Source organism: Sceloporus occidentalis, unplaced genomic scaffold, assembly GCF_023333645.1.
Source record: "Sceloporus occidentalis isolate IW3139 unplaced genomic scaffold, rSceOcc1.0.p SCAF_20, whole genome shotgun sequence".
In the NCBI taxonomy this organism is placed as follows: Eukaryota; Metazoa; Chordata; class Lepidosauria; order Squamata; family Phrynosomatidae; genus Sceloporus; species Sceloporus occidentalis.
In genome coordinates, this window is record NW_028317000.1 from 3,650,926 (window position 1) to 3,671,646 (window position 20,721).

The 20,721-nt window shown below is 46.7% G+C and overlaps 1 protein-coding gene across 4 annotated transcripts in view; it reads right to left on the reverse strand.

The window, feature by feature from the left end:
- The window catches only part of LOC149301771 (ADAMTS-like protein 4), a 51,573-nt gene that overhangs the window by 14,654 nt on the left and 16,198 nt on the right, over positions 1–20,721 (reverse strand). For 3 of the 4 annotated variants that reach the window (XM_089482799.1, XM_089482795.1, XM_089482797.1), the window contains 4 exons: positions 11,359–11,513; positions 7,125–7,194; positions 2,906–3,645; positions 1,303–2,443 (listed from right to left, as the gene is read on the reverse strand). In XM_089482799.1, coding sequence (XP_089338925.1) covers positions 1,303–2,443; positions 2,906–3,645; positions 7,125–7,194; positions 11,359–11,411 — 2,004 coding nt within the window. In that variant the 5' untranslated portion in view covers positions 11,412–11,513. Of the gene's footprint in view, positions 1–1,302; positions 2,444–2,905; positions 3,646–7,124; positions 7,195–11,358; positions 11,514–17,136; positions 17,313–20,721 lie in introns of all 4 variants that reach the window. The other variant, XM_089482798.1, reaches the window with a different exon arrangement.

A 20,721-nucleotide genomic window follows, 5' to 3' on the forward strand; every position in this document is an offset into this window, starting at 1 on the left:
TCCAGATCTGTGCTCTGGGTACAAATTTGGACACACTACAGTAGGGTCACCGGGTGTCCCTTGTTGTAAAGGATGACTGGAAAGTTTGCCCCTTATAGGGCCTTACTATAAAGGCTATCCCTTACTTGCAGACCAGAAAGCTAGTCCCGTATAGGATGGCTGGGTGTCCCTTTTTAGAAGGGATATCCCTTATATAAGAGCCAGAATATTTGTCCCTTACAGGGCTGGCAAGTGTCCCTTATTATAAAGGATGTCCCTTATTCGAAGGGTAGTAAGTGTCCCTTATTTTGAAGCATGTTCTCTGTTTGGGAATAGGAAATTATTTTGCTTTTACACAGACTGAACAAGATGCCAAAAAAAATATTAAATCTCACATTTTGGGGTGTGGGTCCTTCCTAAAGACAGAGGCATTGCACACTTCGCAATCTATGAATTATTAATTATTAACCTTTATTTATAAAGCACTGTAAATGAATGCGGACAATACGTTCATTTTGCTGAAGCATGCATGGCTAGGTTTTAAAAACCAACACAGTACTTTCTTTTGGTATTTAGAGTCTTATTGCTTATGGCTCTTATCGCTATTTTGCGAACTTAGCAATGCTACAGTATGGGTTTGCTTGTTTGTTTAAACCACCCCAGATAGGAATTTTAATGAAGGATGCAGGAGGATTTTTTATTTTTGTGCTACAAGTCTCAATACCAACCCATCTATGCCTCCCAGTCTAACTGGGATTCCCACATTCTCCAAGGTGGCCTTCCGCTTACAATATTTTTGCATTTTTAAATGCATCCCCCCCTTAAAGTGTCCCGAATCAAGTGAAAGGGTCCTTTCAGAATATGTCCAATTTTTTCCTACACTGGACCAATCCGTGCCAGACAAGCCATTGGGGAAAAGGTTTTCCCAGAGGTGAAGAGTTCAAAAACCATGAGTCTGCTGGCTATATAATTGAGGAATTGTCTCGTCTTTTCTGGCTGGTATCCCAGAATGGCTGTCAAACTTTCCTTTTTTCAGTTACGCTTCTTCAAACGATCAAGACCCGGCACAAGTATCTAAACTCTCCAGAAGTATTCCCCAATTTATTGCCAGTTTATTCACTCATTTCATCAAATAATCCAGATTTTTAAAAAAGGTTCAATTGTCATGAAGGAGTTATGGGTGGCATAGGGATCAATCCCCCAAAAGGCTGCCTGGAACAGAAGGGCCATTGATCGATCAATTGATGGGTGATTGACTGATTGATTGATGTGCATTTGTTTGCAAGCTGAAGCCCACCTGCAAAGCAATTCCCCCTTCCTCACCTCTTGGCTGCAGGCCTTGTACTGCTTGCTTTCTCCCTCGCAGTGGAAAATCTCAGTTCCAGGATAGTACAGGTTCCACTGCGGCACTTCGGCTCCCGTCTGGGGCGGCCCTTGACCCCGGGCCTGGAACTGGATGGGATTCCCACGGTTTAGCAGCCAAACGTCGGGTTCTGCCGTCTGAGGAGGGGACACCGGCTGGTCCACAAAGAGGCTGTGGGTCAACCGGGTGCCGTAGCCGCCGCCGCCACCAGCCACCCATGGCTCGTTCTGCCTCTGCGTCCGTGTCCGAGCTTGACCCTGGGAATGTCGGTGAGCGTGGCCCAAGGAGCGATGAAAAGACTCTGGCGCGGCCCGGTGGCTCTTCTCCACCCCAAGCTCCTTCTGTTTGGAAGCAGAGCTGTGGTTCCTCAGGACCCGGTGAGCTAGACGCAGTTCCACCTCACCCTGAGGATGGAGACCGACCCCCAAGGAGGGCGACCGAGAAGCGGGAGCACCCACCCTTGATGTCAAAGTGCCCGCTTCCACTGCCACCCCACCTTCCCTGCCCTGTAACTCCATGAAAGGGGGTTCCCTTCCTCCAGGCTGTTCCTGGGGTCTTGCAGAGGCTTCCGGGTTATGTGGCGGTGGTGGGTCAGGCATTCGTGCCGCCAAGCCATGTTCAGCATCACCCATCTTTCCATGATGCTCTGCTCCCCCCGAGGCCTTGTGGTGTGACGTCATGGCTGCACCGGGTTCCAAGGGTTGAGGAGTGTGCTCCGGACCACTCTTTTCAGTGTGGCTGTGCCCCAAATCATGTCCTTCTGGGACCACCCCGTGGGAATGAAGTGCACCGTTGGCTGGCGGAGGTTGCTTCTGTTTGTCACGGGTTCGAGGGTCAGGTGCAGTGGATGGAGGGCCCTTTTCCCGGCTCCCAGCCACCTCCTCATGGGAGGAGGAAGAACGCATTGCTTTGCTTTTGGGTTTCCTTGATGGAGGGCGAGGGGGAGGCGGTGGCGGTGGAGGTGGTCCAGTGGCATGTCCCTCTTGGTGCCGTTTAGAACGGGAGGGACCTCCATCAGCTGGGTCTCTGTGGAGGGGCAAGGCAAAGGGCACCTTCCCATAGCCGTACTTGCCGGGCTTGATGGACTCTCGAACCCGAGACCTAGAAGACATAAGGTATATTTGTGTGGAGTGTCTGGTTTTAGCCATCGCTTTATTCCTATATTAAATATACTGAAGTATATTTAATTATAAATAGCAACAAGGTTTGAAATAAATTAAGGCAAATGTTAAGAGGAAATGGGCCAGAATGGATCAAGGCATAAACACACACATGTGAAACTAACCCGATATTGCAAATGGATGAGTTTCTTTGCTGGCCCTCTCTGGTCTTGCTTCCTTGTCAATGGGTTGGTGAAACTACTTTGGGTTTTAGTCCAAACTGTGACACAAGTTGTTCCAAGGTATGCTGTCTCTGTCTTCCCAATTCACATTTGACACATCTTCCAATACATCTTTTAATGTTATGACTAAAACCAGGGGCAAATTCACCACCCCCTTCACAACCATGGAAGCCACGAGTACATGCTGGACTTCACCCCCAAAGTAGGACCCTGATTCTTACCTCCGGCCGGTCTGAGACCCAGGCGTTGGAGAAGCTCCCCAGCGGTGCTGGCCACTATCCGATTGGCTGCTGTGATGGGGTCCATCGGGTCTTGGACCTGCGCTTTGGCCATCCCTCCTCAGAGGCTTAAACAAGGGGAGTGACCCGTGAGTGGACGGCCCATCGTGTCTGGAAGGGGTCCTGATATGGGCACCGTGTGGTGGTCTTTGGGATGAAGCGTGGGCAGAAATTTGCTCCCGAGGAGAGGTGGGGTCCCTCCGGTGGCTCTGGTGGGGGGCCATGACATTTCGCGGCCGAGTCCGGGGCCACTCCTCAGTGGGAAAGGCCCCGCGCCGAGAGTAGCGGTTTGGGGAGCTATAGGGGGCGGCCGGAGGGGGCGGCCGGGGATTGTGAAATGGGAGGACAGAGCCCTGGTTGGGAAGGGTCAGGGCTGCACCAGCGTTCCTGTCGGTGTGCAATGGGTAGGCCGGTCGGGCCAAATGTGGCCTGGTGGATCTCTCCACTTGGTGAGGAGGCTGAGGAGGATATGCCGGGGGTGGCACTGGATCCGTCCTCCCGGCCCAGGGGACGCGTTGGTAGGGAGACTGGCAGTTCCGGGTTCGCTCCAAGACCCCCAAGCCACAGTGCTGAGAACAAGCAGACCAGGGACCCCAAGTGCTCCAGACGCCAGGTACCCATGTTCCTGGGTTGCTGCCTCCACCATCATCCTCAGAGGCCTGGCGAGGCACGCGTTGCGGGACCTGCGGGGAAATGGGAAGAGGTCAGGGATGTTTTTTGCAAGGAACACTTGTCCTCCAACCCCCATCTTGGCTTCTTCTATTACTTTGACTTGTGCTTGCAATTTAACTTAATTTAATCTGATTTAATTTGATTACCATCCCATCTCTTTATCAGTCTGGGATTCAAGATGGCTCACAAAGATTAGAACAGATGCAACTCAAAAAAGTCACTACATACACACAAGGGCCAGCATGGTGTAGTGTTCTGAATGTTGGAATAGGACACTGGAAGACCAGGGTTCGAAACCCACTAGGTGACCTTGGACAAATCTAAGAGCGTTGGAAAGTTCCTATTTAAGATGACAACTCCCAAAATATAGATAATTTTTACCCCAATCTCTTTTGAGATCTAGGAACCCACTTTTATGCAAACCATAACAATGGAAATGTCCATGCTAGCTAGGGGACAGTGGGAGTTGTAGTCCAAAAACAACTCCAAGGTCTGGAAGAGGAATCTAAATATAGGCTTATGAGGGTTGTTGTTTTTTTAGGATCTTGATCTCATTTCATGTTATGTTCTCTCTGTTTCCGAAATTCTTTCTCCCTGCCCTCTTCCACATTATCATTCCGGGTGTCTCAAGACACTTCCCAGCTGGCGTCCACCGCTTTGCAAGGCAGCCGTCCCTTTCCTCCTGGCGGGCAGCAATGTCCAAGGAGAAGAAGTCCAAAAAGAGCACATTTTTCAGCCAAAAAAGGACACTGTTCATAACATTAGAACAAGCTTTTGAGCCGGGGCATCTTTGGCACTCTTGTGGGGGGGAGTCATGGGGCAAAGGGACGGAAGAGAGCGGAGGGTCCCGATCTGTCGCACCAGAAAACCAGGGAAACTGGGTTCCCCTAAAGAAGCTAAAAAGGATGATAAAGAGACAGAAGGAGAGAAAGAGAGGTGGAAAAAGGGGAACCGAGAATGGAGGATGAATTTCCCCTGGCAGTTGAATCAAGACAAGAGGGTAGTAGGGGGGACTTTTAGGGCACAGAGAAAACCTGAACTGTTATTATTGTTGTTGTTGTTGGTTGTTATGTGGTTTTGTTAAGGCCTTGCCTGGGGGAATCTTGTGTCCAATTCTGGCCACCAGAAGTCAAGAAGGATTTTGAAAAGCTGGAAGGTGTCCAGAGAAGGGAGACCAAGATGGTCAAAGGCATGGAAACCTCCAAAACTTATGAGAAAAGGCTTAGGGAGCTGGGTAGGGTTTTATTGGAGAAGAGAGGACGGAGAGGTGATATGATGGAGTCACCTTTAAAAACCTGAAGAAATCTCATGTAGAAGATGGAGCCAGCTTGGTTTTCTGCTTCTCCAGAGACCGACGGATTCGAATTGCAAGAAAGGAGATTCCACCTCAATATTAGGAAGGCCTTCTTGACTGTAAGGGAAGTTCAAGAGTGGAATATGGCTTGCCTTAGAAAGTGGCGGATTCCCCTCTTTTGGTGGACTTCCAACAAAGGTTGCAGGAGCATCACTTAGCAGTACTTTAGCTCTGGATTCCCGCATGGCAGAACGGGGCTGAATGAGAGGAACGTTTCAGCCCTCCCAACTCCACGGTTCTGCTATTTTGCTTGGAAAATGACCAAGTGGGACCCTGATTATTCCCACCGAATCAAGGAAACCCTTTCGGCCTCTAGCTGGAATCCTTGTCTGTCATTCCCAGCTCTGCTTGCGACTGTAATCAGAAGGGTTTGGTTTTTATTAGCGATGCAACACCCAGCGCTTGGCTTTTGAGGCTTGCCAGTGAAAATTCAGCCCAGCTGTTCCTGGTGGCCTTGGTGTCAGAGTTGGGTTGGCCTCCAGCCAGGTTTGAGTGAACAAGTGTGGCTGACCTCAAGAAGTGCGAATATGGGTGCCTTTTCTCCCTCTGTGTCCCCAAAGACACCAGAACTGATCTGAACTTGGAGGCTAAGCAGGGTCAGTCCTGGTTAGTCCTCAGATTGGAAAGCGCCAATGAATACCAGACACTGGAGGCTTTATTTCAGAGGAAGGGACTGGCCAAACCATCTTTGAGGATCCCTTGCCTAAGAAAACCCCATGAAATGTATGGGTTGCCGTAAGTCGACAGGTGACTTGAAGGCACAGACACACACCCCTAAAGGGTACCAGATTCCTATCTGATCTTAGAAACTAAGCAGTGTTAGCCCTGGGTAGTCCAATGGATACCAAGAATTATAGGCTATATTTCAGAGGAAGGACCTGGTAAAACCATCTCTGAGGATTCCTTGCCTAAGAAAACCCTATGGTAAAATTTACAAGATTGCCATAAGTCAATGGGGAACAGCACACACAAAGTCCCAAATACCCTAAAGGTCAATTCTTGAGTTGTGGTTGCACATTGCACAAGGACAGCCAGTCACTGACACACACTGTGCAATATTGTTGTCGTTTTACAGAAGGATGGCATGCTGTTAGTGTAACATATTCCCCACATGAGGACACACACACACACACACACACACACTATGTTGAAGGGATCTTGGACTGCAGTAAATAGATTTTTCTTGCAAACTGGAGTCCAGTTCTACTTGCTCTGGCTCTGTTTGCAAAGACTACATGAGCTCCAAGTTCTGCACAAGGAGGAACGTGACCAACGCAGAGTTCTGGTTTTGCATCCTAAGCCAAATTATTATTATTTTTCCTAAGTATGTTCTTTTGCAAAACCCTTTCAAGGAGAAAAAAAAGGTGACTAAAAGTCAGAACGATAGGATATACACTATATATATATACATACATATTTATAAATGCGCTACGAACCAGAAATAATATTGTTTGGACTTTTCAAAGATACAGTTAATCCGAAGGATAAAGACTTGGTCAGGAGCATGCCGCTCGCTTGCCAAAAACATGCCAAAATGTTTCATTATCAGGTTTGCAGAAAACGGGGGATATAAGATAGATGGGTCCCGTTATGTACACACTTTCTCTCACACATACATATATACAGTATGCATGCTTAAAGGCAACATTGGAATAAAGTCCTTTGAAGAAATCTGGAAAACCTACTCCTTCTACAAATTGAGAAGGTTAATGTTTTCCCCCCAAATCAGACTGCTGATAAACTGCAGAATTAATGCAGTTTGTCACCTCTTTAAATGTCATCGCTTGATTCTATGGCATCCTGAGATTTGTGGTTTGTGGTGGTACCAGAGCAATCTGAAAAAGATAGCTAAATATCACATAAAACCACAGATCCCAGAATCCCATAGCACTGAGCCATGGCACTTAAAGTGGCGTCAAACCGGGACGTTTTACAAAGCAACTGTAAAAGTGGGATGGTAGAGGATCAACCAGTCCTAAGATTCAGAATTCATTTTGATGACGATAATGATAAGAGCTGCCCTCAGCATCCAGCAAAGCCGACGCTCTGGAGCCGTGGCAATGATAAACGCACAACAACACAACCCGCGTTCTCCAGCCAACTCATGAGTAATCCCATTGTTTCAGGGTGACTCACCTTCTCAATGGCTTGGCTGAAACCGACCGCGAGGACGGAGAGAGTCAACGAAAAGCCAGCCAAGGAAAACCTGGAAAGAAAAACAAGAGAGCCATTGCGTTGGTCACGGGTGTTGTTGTCGCTGTGGTTGCCACGCAAGGCAAAGGGACAGCGGTGGCCTCTTGGGGTAGAGGGTGCCAACCTACCCAGCATTGTTTTCCCTGTCTTCACCAACTGTCCACCACCCCAAACCAGGACCTGGAAGCTTCACGGTTAAAAAGAAAATGAGCCATACTCTGGCCAAGGTTCTGTTTGATGCATGTTTACACCAATATGGACAGGCCAGAATTATACTGGTTACACTGGGACACATCCTTATGCAACCCAGATTGGGAATGCACCCCTACAAAATGTCTAGAAAAGTGCAGTGGGGGCCCTCAGTCTCCTTGGACAGGATTTGTTTCCAGAACCCCTCCGTGGATACCAAAATCCATGGATGCTCAAGTCCCATTAAATAGAACGGTGTATTAAAATGGTGCCCTTTATAGAAAATGCCAAAATCAAGGTTTGCTCTTTAGAGTTTTTATATACAGTGCACCTGCACCATACATGGGTGTGCTATATGCGGCTTCAAGCTTATGCTGAAGCTGGTTGACAATAAAATGTATGGCATGTGTGCTGCCATGAGCATCCATCCCATTGTTTTCAATGGGGTGTGGGCATACGTGGAATTCCCCTTACGCAGGGGGATCTGATCCCCCACAAAAGGGAAGGACCCACTGTATATATAAATATATATAAGTCGCAATTGCATGTGGTAATCATTTGTGCAATTACGCGCCGTTTTTGCTTTATATCCGGGATGCTTTAAATGCGCTTTAATCTCTCTTTAATGCCAAAAGCTTTGCTTTAGGGTTGCCATAAGTCGCAAACGAAGGCACACAATGACAAGAAGAACAAATTGTATTTCACCCTTTAAAGCTCAGAGGTACGCTTCAGTTCCTCCTCGTTGTTGTCTTTTATCCTTAAAAATATAATTTCATCCTTTTCTCAGCTTTTCCCTTGAGATTTACAATAGTCCCGTTTACTCTTTCCGTTTCATACCCTCCGAAACACTTCTGGCTGCGCTTTTGCACAATGACGGACGGGGCCATCCTGTACTTTTACCAAAGTGACTCATCCGACCCTTGGGCTGGTGGACTTTCCTCCTCCCTTGTCCTGGCCTGAATAAGAATAATAAGAATAAGAGGAATAAAATACCAAGCGTGGGACAAAAAGGGAAACCCTGCGCCAGCAGAGGGAGCAGCCATAGTGATGGCTGTGTTGGGACAAGAACGATCTCAGCCGCTTTATGGCCATCTTCAATGCATGGTTGAACGGTCAAGCGACCGATCTTTGCTCCAAGCCAGGGATGATTTCAGAAGCTGGGCAAAGAGAGTGGAGGGGAGGCATGAAGCCAGGGTTGTCGCCTGCCTCGCTCAGGCAAAACAAAACACCCAGTCCCTTGCAAAACCTACGCAAAACCTTTCAAGATCACAAGGCGGAAAGCAGGTGTGCTGCCAAAGCAGGTGGAGGTGACTCACGCCGGCCGGCCGCTCTGGAATTTCCTTCCCCGGAGGGTATGTGGGCTGCAAGGGAGGAAGGGACAGAAAGTGCCGCAGCAAAGAGTTCGGCCAACGCACCCATATCTCAGTGCAGGGAAAAGCCAGGTCCAGGGGGACCGTGTGGACCCCTGAAATCCAGCATCAGAGACACGTGACGGCAATTGATATTGCCATCCAAGGGGTATAGTATCAGGATTCAAAGATATAATGGTGTTAGTTTGTAGAATCAGTGTGTAAAGAGATCTTTTGGCACCTTTGACACCAACAGAAAGAAAGAAGTTGGCAGCATGAGCTTTCCTAGTCTGCTTCAGTGGTTCCTATACTTTGGTTCTACAGATATTTTGGACTTCAGCATCCAAAATTCCTGACTGTTAGCCAAGCTGGCTGTTGCTTCTGGGAACTGAAGTCCAAAACACCTGGAGGACCAAAGTTTGGGCATCACTGGTCTACTTCCTCAGATGCATTTATGTAAACCCACTGGAGGAAGGAGACTGAAGTCTAGGAAAGCCCCTGCTGCCAACTTCTTTCTTGCGGTGAGTCTACTTCCTCAGATGCATTTAGTGGAGTGGAAAGCCAGGGACAGATTTATCTATATATACATACATATACATATAAGCCAGGAGTAGACTTATATATTGACATTCTCACACACCAATGGCACATACGCATCTGAGGAAGCAGGCTTTAATCTACGAAAACTCATGCCGCCAACGTCTTTCTTTCTTGTGTCACAGGATCTGAGATTGTAAGAAATGATCCTTTTTTTGCACAACATAAGGTACCACATCCTTCCAAATTTGTAAAGCTCTCCTATGGGCACAAAGGATAACCCACCATCACCACCCTCTGGGTTAAAGTCCTCCAGCCTATCACTTCGGTCCCAATGTCTTCCAGAAATGTGCCACTTTCGACCTGAAACAGTTTCCTTGCGCCAAAGTAAATAAATAATATTTTCTTTCCCTTCTTTCCTCCCTTTTTTCAGCCTGGGTGGCAAAGCTGGATTCAAAGCGGCCTTTCTGAGCAACTTTGGGACGCTAGTGTGAAATGCAGCACCAAAGGGACACCAAATATTGCAAGCGCATGAAGCAAGGACCCGAGAACGAGAAACAGACACTTGCTGACAAATATAAAAACAACTGCAATGTGTGCAAAATTTCATCAGAGAAAGATGCTGGCGAAAAGTCAGGAATAAACTCTTCCAGAACATGGCCACATGGGCCGAAAAACCCACAAAAAACTCCAGTGATGGGATTTTGAAGCCTAGACTTACAATAGCAATGAATTAAAAAGTTGGCACAATCCTCATATCGAAAAAGGGCATTTTCAGCAGTGCCACTCACCCCAATTTCTGGAACTGTCTACTTAAAAGAAACATATCTTGCTTTCTGTTGATTTGGATTGGAGACTAGACTGATATTTGGATGTTTGGAGAGAAAGAAAAAAGGCATTGAAGATGTGGCATATGTGTGTGTGTGTGCTTTGTTTTCTGTTTCAAATAATTGGAAGTTGCATCTGTTTACATTCTTGTTTGTAAAAAGAGATTCTAAGAGAGGACTTTATTTTATTGTTCTGTTCTGAAAAGAAACACATGCAGCACTTAAATAAAATAAAGGAAGCCATCAAGGACGTGAGATTTAGGACGCGCTGCTTTCCTTCATCCAAAATCCACCCACCAAATTAGGAAATAAAGATTGTGCACAGTTCCTTTTGGAGCACTTTCTCACCCACACAGAGGTTGCCTCTGCACTGCAGAAATAACTTGGTTTGACATCACTTTTAATTGTCAAGGCTCGGCGTAGCACCAGCGGTACAAAAGAGCGCATCTCTATGGCACCCTCCATGCCCACTTGCCATAAGTTTGCTTGCATTTCTGGCTTTGAATAAGAGGGGTGTGTGTTTGGTGTGCATGGGGAAGGAAAGTTAAAAGGAAGAAAATGGTGTTATTGTAATAAATAGCCCTAGGTCCTGCCTCCACTTGTGTCTGTCCTCTTAGCCCTGCAGGGATGGCTGTTATTTGAATGGTTTGAGACAACAAAGGAAATCAAGAAATTCCAAGCTGCACCTGGCCTGTCTTCCAAGGTGGCAAAAGAGATTTCTTTCTGACCTGGACGAAAAATATCTCTAACACAGAGATTTTTCAACTGCACAATCTGCAGCCGAACAAATAGGGAAGCCAACGTAAAGAGGATTGCAGGAGACGGGACAGGTTTCCAGTCCTGATGGTGGCAAAGGCACAACACCTTAATAGCAAAGATTGCAAATGTACAAAAATCCCAAGCCTTGAGGTGTATAGGCTAGAAGCAGAGACTTAGGCTGCATATGCACTGGGGAAATAATCCAGTTTTGCCGTGGCTCAACGCTCTGAAATTTGGGTAACCGCAGTTTGTTGAGGCAGTAATTTATTTATGTACTTATTCATGTAATTTCGATCCCGCCTTTCTCCCCAAAGGGACCCAAAGTGGTTCACAATAACAATGATAAAAACATGTTCCAATAAAGAAATGTAAAACATCAACTAAAAACAAAGAGGGATAGTCAGATTTTGCATTAAAAATCCTGGCTGGGGGATTTGTGGCTGGCAAAAGCACATCCCCAATGTCATGGACCCCTGAAGTCTGTGAATGATGGGTTACGAAAAGGTACCCGCTTACCTGCCAATCCAACCTCGGCTTGCCATTCCAATTCCGTCAAACCTGTTGTGCATTCTGTTAGAGAGACAAAACTTTCCCAAAAGCTCAGCTGCCCATCTTTTCCTCAAAGCCCCTCACTTTGGGGAAGACGCTCAGCAAAATCCTTTTCCACTTTCCTAAAGGAACATAAAAAGAGAATAAATGTCAGGATAAAGCCAATAACAGGAACCTGGTGGTAGGGTTCCCCCGCTTTTAAAAAATGCTTAAATATTGACTTAAAAGGGGGACTTTTTTGGAATGGGGTACATTTGAGTTGCACATACGTATATGCGTACACAGGCGCAAACACAAGGCCTCTATTAAAACCTTGGAGGGCCTTCTGAACTTCTAACCCTCCTCTTGAACTTTCCAAACCTAATTGATGAGAGGAACTCAGAAAATGCTTATCTGTTCTCTGTTTGTTGACTCACCCCCAGCCATTTTCAGCCCTTAATAGAGGCATGTGATGGAGGGAAGGGGAAAGAGATGTGGAAATAGGCTCATAAAACAATCGCGCCACTCAGTGACCTCTCCCGCTTTTCGGACTTCCACTCAGACAACCGCCTTGGTGCCACAGAGCCAACAGTTTCTGCAAATAAAGGTTGCCAAGGCCCGGGATATCTTCATCTGTGTGGCAAAATGAAGGCACTGCCAACCCCAAATTTTGCATTCTCCCCTTGGATTTATCCTCAACCCCACAATTTCTGGCACTGTAGGAATTTAAATCTTCCCTTGGGCATGGAGAAATGCCAGTTTGGGCATGGCAAGAAAAAAAGTAGCAGCAAGGGAATGCAGAGACAGCAAATATGTTGTTGTGTGTCTCCAAATCCTAAGGAAAGTATTGGCTGGATGTATTTGGGGGAAAGACGCTAAAGGAAAGTAAGAGGCCAAAGGAAAGAAACTTGAAATGTCACCCTGGTTTTGCAAAGTTGCTGCGGATTCTCCAAGGACTTTTCGCCTCTGCAAAAGTCCAGGTCTCCTCCTGCTCCTTTTGTTTGCGCGGCTCTGACTTAATCTGGTCTCGGGGTATTTTTATCCCTTTGGGAACTCTCCAAATCCTTTGTTATGTGGCACCGTATCGGGTGGCCAAGCCAAATATACCCCTGCTAAATTCCCCATCTATCTTTCCAAATCAGTCCCCGGCTGAGGCGGTTGCGTTGGCGCAAGGGACGCGTGGGAAAGGTCGCTGCTTTGTTGAATCAAAACACGGCTGAAAGGTCAGCGTGCCCAAGAAAACACACACACGCTGCCCCATGCCAAGCCAGGTAGATATGGCCACAGAAGACACAGCCACAAGAAGAAATAGTGGGCTGTCAGACGAAGCTTTGAGTTTCAAATACATGGTTTGAGTCTTAGACGATGACTCCAGTGACCAGGGTTCGATTCCCAGCTTGACCATGAAACCCACTGGGTTATCTTGGGCAGGTCACACTCTCTCAGCCTCAGGGGAAGGCAATGGCAAACCTCCTCTGAGCAAGTCTTGCCAAGAAAACCCCATCATAAGCTGGCCTTAGGGTCACCATAAGTTGGAAATTGACTTGAATGCACACAAGAACAAGAACAACAACAAGAACAACAACAGGTCAATAGGCCTAAAATGTTATGAGCTGGGTTTATATGCAGATCTTCATCTTTCTATTAGTCTAAGGAAAGAGGAAAGACACACTGGAAAAACACTGGATGCTTGTAGGGAGATGTCAATTGCTTGCTGTCCCATACATTTCCATTCTATTAAAGAGGTCCCCCAAAGGGCATCAAATCCAACCCTCTTATTCAATGCAGAAATCCATTTAAAGGAGCTGTCCAGCCACTTTTGGAAGACATCCAGGGAAAGAGAGCCACCACCTTTCTAGGCAATTGGCTCCTATGTCCAGCCGTTCTTACTGTCCAACCCCAAACCCACCCCACAATCTGCAACCAGCTGGGCATCATCTCTTGCATGGAGAGCTAGGTTTTGGTGGTCGTCCTTTGGCTCGCGCAGATGGAGATTAGGGCTAAACCGCTCTTGGAAGGCCTAGGAGATGCGATCGGGTTTCTCCCACCCAGCTAATCCCTGCCGGAGGGTTTGGGAGGGTGAGGAAAAGGATGATGGAGTTGGCAGGAGGTTGGCACGATGCCCGGGAGGGGAAAAGTGAAGGTTGGTGGGTACGTTGGATGGGATTGTTTGCAAACAAGCAAGGCTCCAGAGAAGGGAGAAGATTGCACAGCGGTCGGTCAGAGATGGAGGGAGAATTGGACCCTTGCCATCCAACTTTAAAGGGCAGAGCCAGGCCAAAGGGGTATCATGTTCGAATCTCCTCCTATGCAGGTTGGAGAGCTGGTTCTTGGCCTTTTAGCACTCGTCCCTTTTGCCATCTGCTGCCAAACCCATAGGCATTTCAAATATTTCCAATCCAAAAGTCATCCTTGGAGGCCACATTATAGCAGAAGAGCACTTGCCGTGTTTTGGGTCTGTTGTTGCTGTTGTCATTGTTGAAGCAGTGGCAATAGCATTTACATTTCTTTACCATTTAATAGTGAACTCGGCACTCTCTGTTGTGCACCTTCTTCAATTCATTTCTGATGGATGGAACTATCATAGGCTTTTCTTGGCAAGATTTATTCAGAGATGGTTAGCAACTGCCTTCTTCTGAAACTGACAGTGAGTTGCCCACCCAATGGGTTGCCATGGTCAAGCAGGGATTTGAATCCTAGTCTCCTGGATTCCTAGTCCAAGACTCAAACTGCTACACCATGCTGGGTTTCTGTAGCTAGTTTGCAATGATCTCAGGGAAAGACATGTCAGCATTCTAGGATGAAGGAGAAAACCATACCTTACAACTGTCTCAAGCCAGTGTGATGTTGTGGTTTGAACCCTCTGGAAACCAGGTTCGAACTCCTGCTCCTGAGTTTTACTCCAGTAACTCAGGAGGTGAAAGGAGGGAATGGGGTCTTGCCCTTCCCAGTGGACTCAAGCAAAAGCAAACTGCTGCAGCCTCTCCTAGCTTGTGTGCTTTCCTCATCTGTAACTTTTGCTGGTGTTGCTTAGTCACACGTATCCCCAATTTTCATGTGCAAAACGTTGGAGACAACCCATGCAAACGCTGGAAAGCATGGCGTCACGGAACTTGTTTGCGTGTGTTTTGCTCCTGGGGGAAACCCTGAAGTCCAAACATATGATTTTGGGGCCAGAGCAAAGCTGTCTCACATCCAGATTTCTAGGCTTCCAGGAGTTGTGTAGCCTCCGTTCACCTCTATATGAGTTTTGGTGCACGCATATTTCCATTAAATTGCATTTGCCGGAGGTGGGTTCGGGACACCTCTCCAAAGCGGGTGTGATTTACGATTGTTCAGTCATGTGCAGAAGCAGCGCAAATGGCTGGGCATCAAAAGGAGACACACCTGGGACAGAGACGCCAGATTGCAAAGCATGGCATGGGCTGGGCTCTTCTGTGTCTATTCTAGATTTGTTATTTGTCAATTCACATTTACGGTGACCCTGTTGCTGTTGTTGTGTACTTTATATAGCAAGTGCATTCTAGCATTTGTATACCATTGTATACTGGTTAGTATTATTTCAGAGGTGTTTTAATCATGCAATGTTGTTGTTTTAGATTGTACGCCACTTGGCAGGTTTTAGTCTTCTTTTTTAGTCTTGCAAAACTACATACCCCAGGATCCCCAAGAGATCCCAGCGGGATCGAAGAAAGCATCCCGCAAACCTGACCAAGAGAAAGAGAGACAGATGTTTTCGCATCCCAAAGAGGCGAGACAAATTGTCCAGCAAGCTCCGTTTTAAACCGACGAACAATGGACAGAGCGAAGCAGAGCTGCCAAGACAGCTGGGGCTGCTGGAAATGCCATAAGAAAGGCGAGGAGCGCCGCGCGTCCGGAAAGCAATCTGTGCATTTCCCACTCCTGTTTTCAAGAAAATAAGTTTCAGTGCCTGAGAAACTGAATTGCCTGGACTGTAACACCCAGCATCCCCAGTGGTGCGGCTACTGGGGATACTGGGAGTTGGCGCCAAGACAACCACAATCTGGAGGAAGGACGGCATTTGATAAGCAGAGTCTGGAAATGGATTTTGGGAGGCAGGATTGCAACTCCCAGAATCTCAAATACAGGGCCATTGCAGCCTAGACACCCCTGGCATGGGGATTCTGGGACTTGTAGTCCAAGATTTATAGTGGTTTTCTCTCTGTAAACTCTGAAAGATGTGAGACTCGGAGCCTATTTGAAGAAGTAGAGAGGAACTGCATCCAATTCACACACGTGATAACTAAAGTTTGGACACATTTTTGGGTGAGAAGATGACTCTCAGAATCTCAGACGTGGGATCTCTAGCATCTCAGACACATGGACACCAGTGGCACGGGGATTCTGGGAGTTGTAGTCCAAGACCCATCGTTTTCTGCCTACAAGCTCTGGAAGATGTGCGCCTCGGAGCATCTTTAAAGAGATGGGAGGAATTGCACTGGAATCACAGCTTTGCGATAATAATAATAATAATAATAATAATACTACGAATAAAACCTGGTCCGGCGCCACCCTTTCCCTTTCTTGGCCCAGACCTTTACAGTAACATTCCCCTCTTATTACTTCAGCGCTCGCAAGAAAAGAGAGATAAAAACCATCCAGCCACTCTGGCGGTCACTTGGCCAAGACTTCTGGATCTTGTCCCAAGGAAACGAAGCCAAGAGACCAAAGGAAACTTAAAAAGCCAAGGTTAAGCACACCACGCAATTCCCCGGCCACCAAACCGCTCCATTTGGCCACTGTGCCGGACCGCAATCCAACGCCACCCCACGCCCTGCGAGGATTCGCAAAGGGGCTGAACAAGGCCAAGTTCTCGCAATCCCAAATCCGTGGGCCCAGATGTCCTCCGGCTCCACCGCAAGCCTTTGCGCACGTTTGCATCCATTCCTCAAATTGCACTCAGCTCAAGAAAGTGAATTATCAGACTCCAGTGTCCAGAAACCCCAAACCTTTGGGACTACAACATCCATCATCCTTCCCCAGCCAGACTACAACAACCAGAATCCTCCAGAGCCTGGAAAGTCCCAACAAACCCAGAGAACGCTTTTGAAAAATCATTTTGCATTGCTCACATTGTTTGTCCATTTTGCTAACACTGGTTTTATCGTACCAAATTGTTTGCTAGATCATATATGTGTGTATATAAACATTTTACAAGTATTTTTAAATCACTTGATTGTTATTATAGGTTTATTTTTTTATTTGTTCCCTTCCTATATTTTATTATTTAATGTTAATATGTATTAATATGTATTAAAATAGATTAAATAAACCTGCCTATGGCATACTTTCTACAAAAATAACATATCAGTACATGTTAACATTAAATAAAATAAGGCAGACAACAAATTAAAATAATATTAAATTATTTTTGTGGAACATATGCCTTAGGCATGCTTATTTTATTTTATTCTATTTTTAACTGACTGTGTAAATTTACAGCGCTCTACAAATAAAGCTTAATACTACTACTACTAATATTCATTTCCCTATAAAATGGTTTAAAAAATAAATACATCAAAGGATGCTCTCACGTGCCATTCTCTCCATGTACAGAGCATTAAAAGTGGGCATTTCTGAGGGACTGCAACTCCCCAAATCCACCACACTGCTACAACTAGTTCAAAAGATGGAAACAGATCTGCAAATGCAGAATCCAGGTTTCTTTCCTGCAGAATGGGGGGAATGGGAAAGGCTAGGAACGGGGACTTGAGGCACGCTGGGCGTTCCTAAGCCGGTGCATACCTCCGAGGCATCGGTCCGGATAATCTATGCAAATGGGGCTTATTGGGTATAATTTATCCGCAGGCCCCCAGGGAAGGAGGGTGAGGGGCTTTCAGACCTGGGTGACATTCAGTCCGAAGCTGTATTTGAGTCTCTGCCTCAAGTCCTCCTTCTTAGCTTGACCTGGTCTTCCCAGGCTGGAAAAGAAAAGATAAAGACAAATTCTTGGGATACTTAACGCTGCACCTCTTTGCAAAGTGAGCATCTCTGCAGGTCTCTTCCAACTGATTCTATGAATCTAGCAAACTCTGGTCCTCCAGGTGTTCTGGACTTCAGCTCTGGAAGCCCGAGTCCAAAACACCCAGAAGGCCAAAAGCTAGGCATTTGCCGTTGACCATGTCAAACGTCTGGTCCGTCTAAGCCGATGGTTCTCCACCTTTGGTCCTCTAGATTTTTGAGACTTCAACTCCCAGAATTCCTGAACCATGAACATACTGACTGGGACTTTTGGGAATTGAAGTTCAAAACATCTGGAGGCCCAAAGGTTGAGGACCACTGGTCTAAGCTCAGTGTTCTCCAGATGTTTTGGGACTGCAACTCCCACAAGGCTTGGGGAATGAACTGAGACTTTCTACATACAGGGTTTCCCCCCCTCCTGTCCAGCCATATAAAATTCCTGAGATCCTAGTCCATAGCCACCCACTATCCAATTTTGCAATTTTGATTAATCCTCTGCCTTCCCAATTTTCCAGCTGCTTTTGAAATGTCACGGTAAAGAAGAAACCCCGTGAGAGGGTTGCTGTAAGTTGGAAACTACCTGAAGGCATACAACTATAATCACAACAAACTACCTTTGCGCTTTGCAGCAATGGAAATTAATCTGAAGACCAAGGGGGAAAGTAGGAGGAGGAAGAGAGAAACAGGGACGTTTTAAAAGCAGCTGCAAAAGTGGGAAGGAGGAGGATTAAGGGAGACTGGGCACTGGAAGGTATGCAGTTGGCACTGGCCAGCAGATACTTTCCTGGGTTTGAAGTTCAGGGCCTTTCTCAGCCTTACCTTGCCCAGGATCAAACCAGAAACCACCATGCCAGGCCCTTCCTCACAATTTACACGATGGTGCTTTGGTTTGCAGGGCTATCTACGGAGCTATGCACGCCCCTCTCTTTGTTCAATCACCTTCCAGCTCTTGCTCTCTTCCCAAAACCCGCATGGGTCCCCTGTGCAAAACAGCTCCAAGCCGATGCAAGACAGGGTCAATGGCCTGGCACTGTCCGAAAAGTCAACACCAGGAGCCACATATTTGGGGTGGGCGAGGTGACTGATTCACACATTGGCAGATATCCCCTCGGAGACCTCCCCTTCTCGTCCCTTGCCCCCAAAAGGGATACACTCCTCTTTCCACCTGTTCCCTTAAGACGTCCATCCTTAAGGCCTTTTAAACCAACTCCCACAGTTTAGGAAGAAAAAGGTTTGCAAATAAAGCTGGAAAGAACACTTGAACACAGTTAGCACTCCATATCCACAGATTTGTTAATCCGCAGATTCCTTCGAAATGAACCCTACCCCTAACCCCTAAACCTTAACCCTAAAAGAAATGAACCAACAGGATTTCTGATTCAGAAATCCCTTTTCTTATTGTGGGCCTTCAAGTCGTTTCCGACTTATGGCGATCCTAAGGCAAACGTATCACAGGGTTTCCTTGGCAAGGTTTGTTCAGAGGTGGTTTGCCATTGCCATCCTCTGAGGCTGAGAGAGTGTGACTTGCCAGGGTCGCACAGTGGGTTTTATGGCCGAGACGGAGTTCGAAATCACCCAACAGGATTTCTGATCCAGCGCTGCCAGAAGTCCCTTTCCTCCTCCTTCAAATATGTCAGGCTCCGTTTGCAATCTGGGTGGCGGCATAACTCCGGAAATCCTCCTTGGCTCGATAGTCCTCCATCCCCAGGTGTCAGGTGTACCCCCAGAGCTCCACAACCGGAGTCCGAAAACCCCACACACCAAAGCATTTGCGATCAGGAAGAGGAAAAGACCCCAAGGGTGGAAGACACAGTTTGGCTCTGTGCAAACTTTTGCAAGGAATTTTTTTTGCAAGGAATTCTCTGTGCAAACTTTTGCAAGGTTGTTGATTTCTACCGATCCAACAACTTTGGCATCTTGGGTGTGCGACCAAGTCTGGACAGACATTGTGCTGCACTTTGGGGCTCCCAGCTTTGCTGACCAATGCAAGAAAATATCAGAAAGACGTAAGCTGACAATCTGCAACCTTGGAGGTCATCCACAGCTGGGGTCTTCATGCTCGGATTTGGCAATCTCCAAGGGATGTCCAACGATAGAGGTCAGCATTCCACAGATGAAGATGGACAGCCGGGAATGTGGTTTGTAAGGGGTGGCCAGCTGGGTCAGAGGTCCTGGCCATGGTCCTCACTGGAAGGAGTCCTGGGCCCCCAACGCAAACAAGCCATCAAAGTCATCTTTATCCCTTCCAGAAATCTGCCAGTGGAAATGCATTTCCAGATGTTACTGCCACTCCGTTTGTTTCCAAACAGAGTTTGGACAAGGATTCACAGATTTATTGGAGTATCTGCAAGGATGCAAAATCTCAAACCTGCAGCAATCCATTCGCTTTCAATGGATTCACATGGCTGCACACTTTTGGCATAGAGAGGCAAACAGATGCAAAATTGCGCAGGAAAGTGAAGACAATTAAGCATCGATGCAATCTCAACAAAGTTATCTCTACTGTTCACATGGTTCCCAACCTTTGGTCCTCCAGGTGTTTTGGACCTCAGCTCCCATAATTCCTGACTTTTGGCCATGTTGGCTGGGGCTTCTGGGATCTGAAGTCCAAAGCAAACTGAGGACCAAAGGTTGGGAACCACAGCTCTATAGCATAACATAATTCATATTATGTTACTCTATAAAGTAACAATCCTTTCTCTCTGAACCAATCTTGCCAAGAAAAGCCCATGATAGGGTTGCTTTAGGGTTGCCAGAAGTTGGAAACTGCTTGAAGGCAGCCGAATTAGTCTTGTGCCATTTTCTTATTGGTAAAACGAAGGTGGTGGATTTTCCTTCTTTGGAGGTCTTTACTCAGAGGTTGGATGGGCATCTTTCAATGATGTTGTAGTTGCTTATTCCAGCACAAAAGGTTTCCGACTAGATGGCCCTTGGGGTCCCTTTCCAACCCTATGATCCTATTGATCTCAAGTGCAAAGGCAGTGAAAAAAGTAATTAGGAACTCAACAAGTTATCTTGGAATGATCTCAATCTAGGAGGAAAAGATGAAATGGAAATGCAGCTCAATTTTGTAAAATGCTGAAGATGACAAGTGCATGGAATGCGTTTCCTGAAGCACTCGGCAAAACACAAACACTTATCTTGCACATCTAACAATAATCATTCATTAAACAAGGCCTATGTATCCTAAAGGCACCAGATCCCACCCGATCTGGGAAGCTAAACAGGGTCAGCCCAGGTTACTCCTTGGATGGGAGACCTGCCAACGAACGCAGGGTGCTGCAGGGGATATTTCAGAATTGGCAAAAACACCTCGGAGGATTCCTTGCATGAGAAAACCTTATGAAATCCATAACGTGGCTGTTGTAA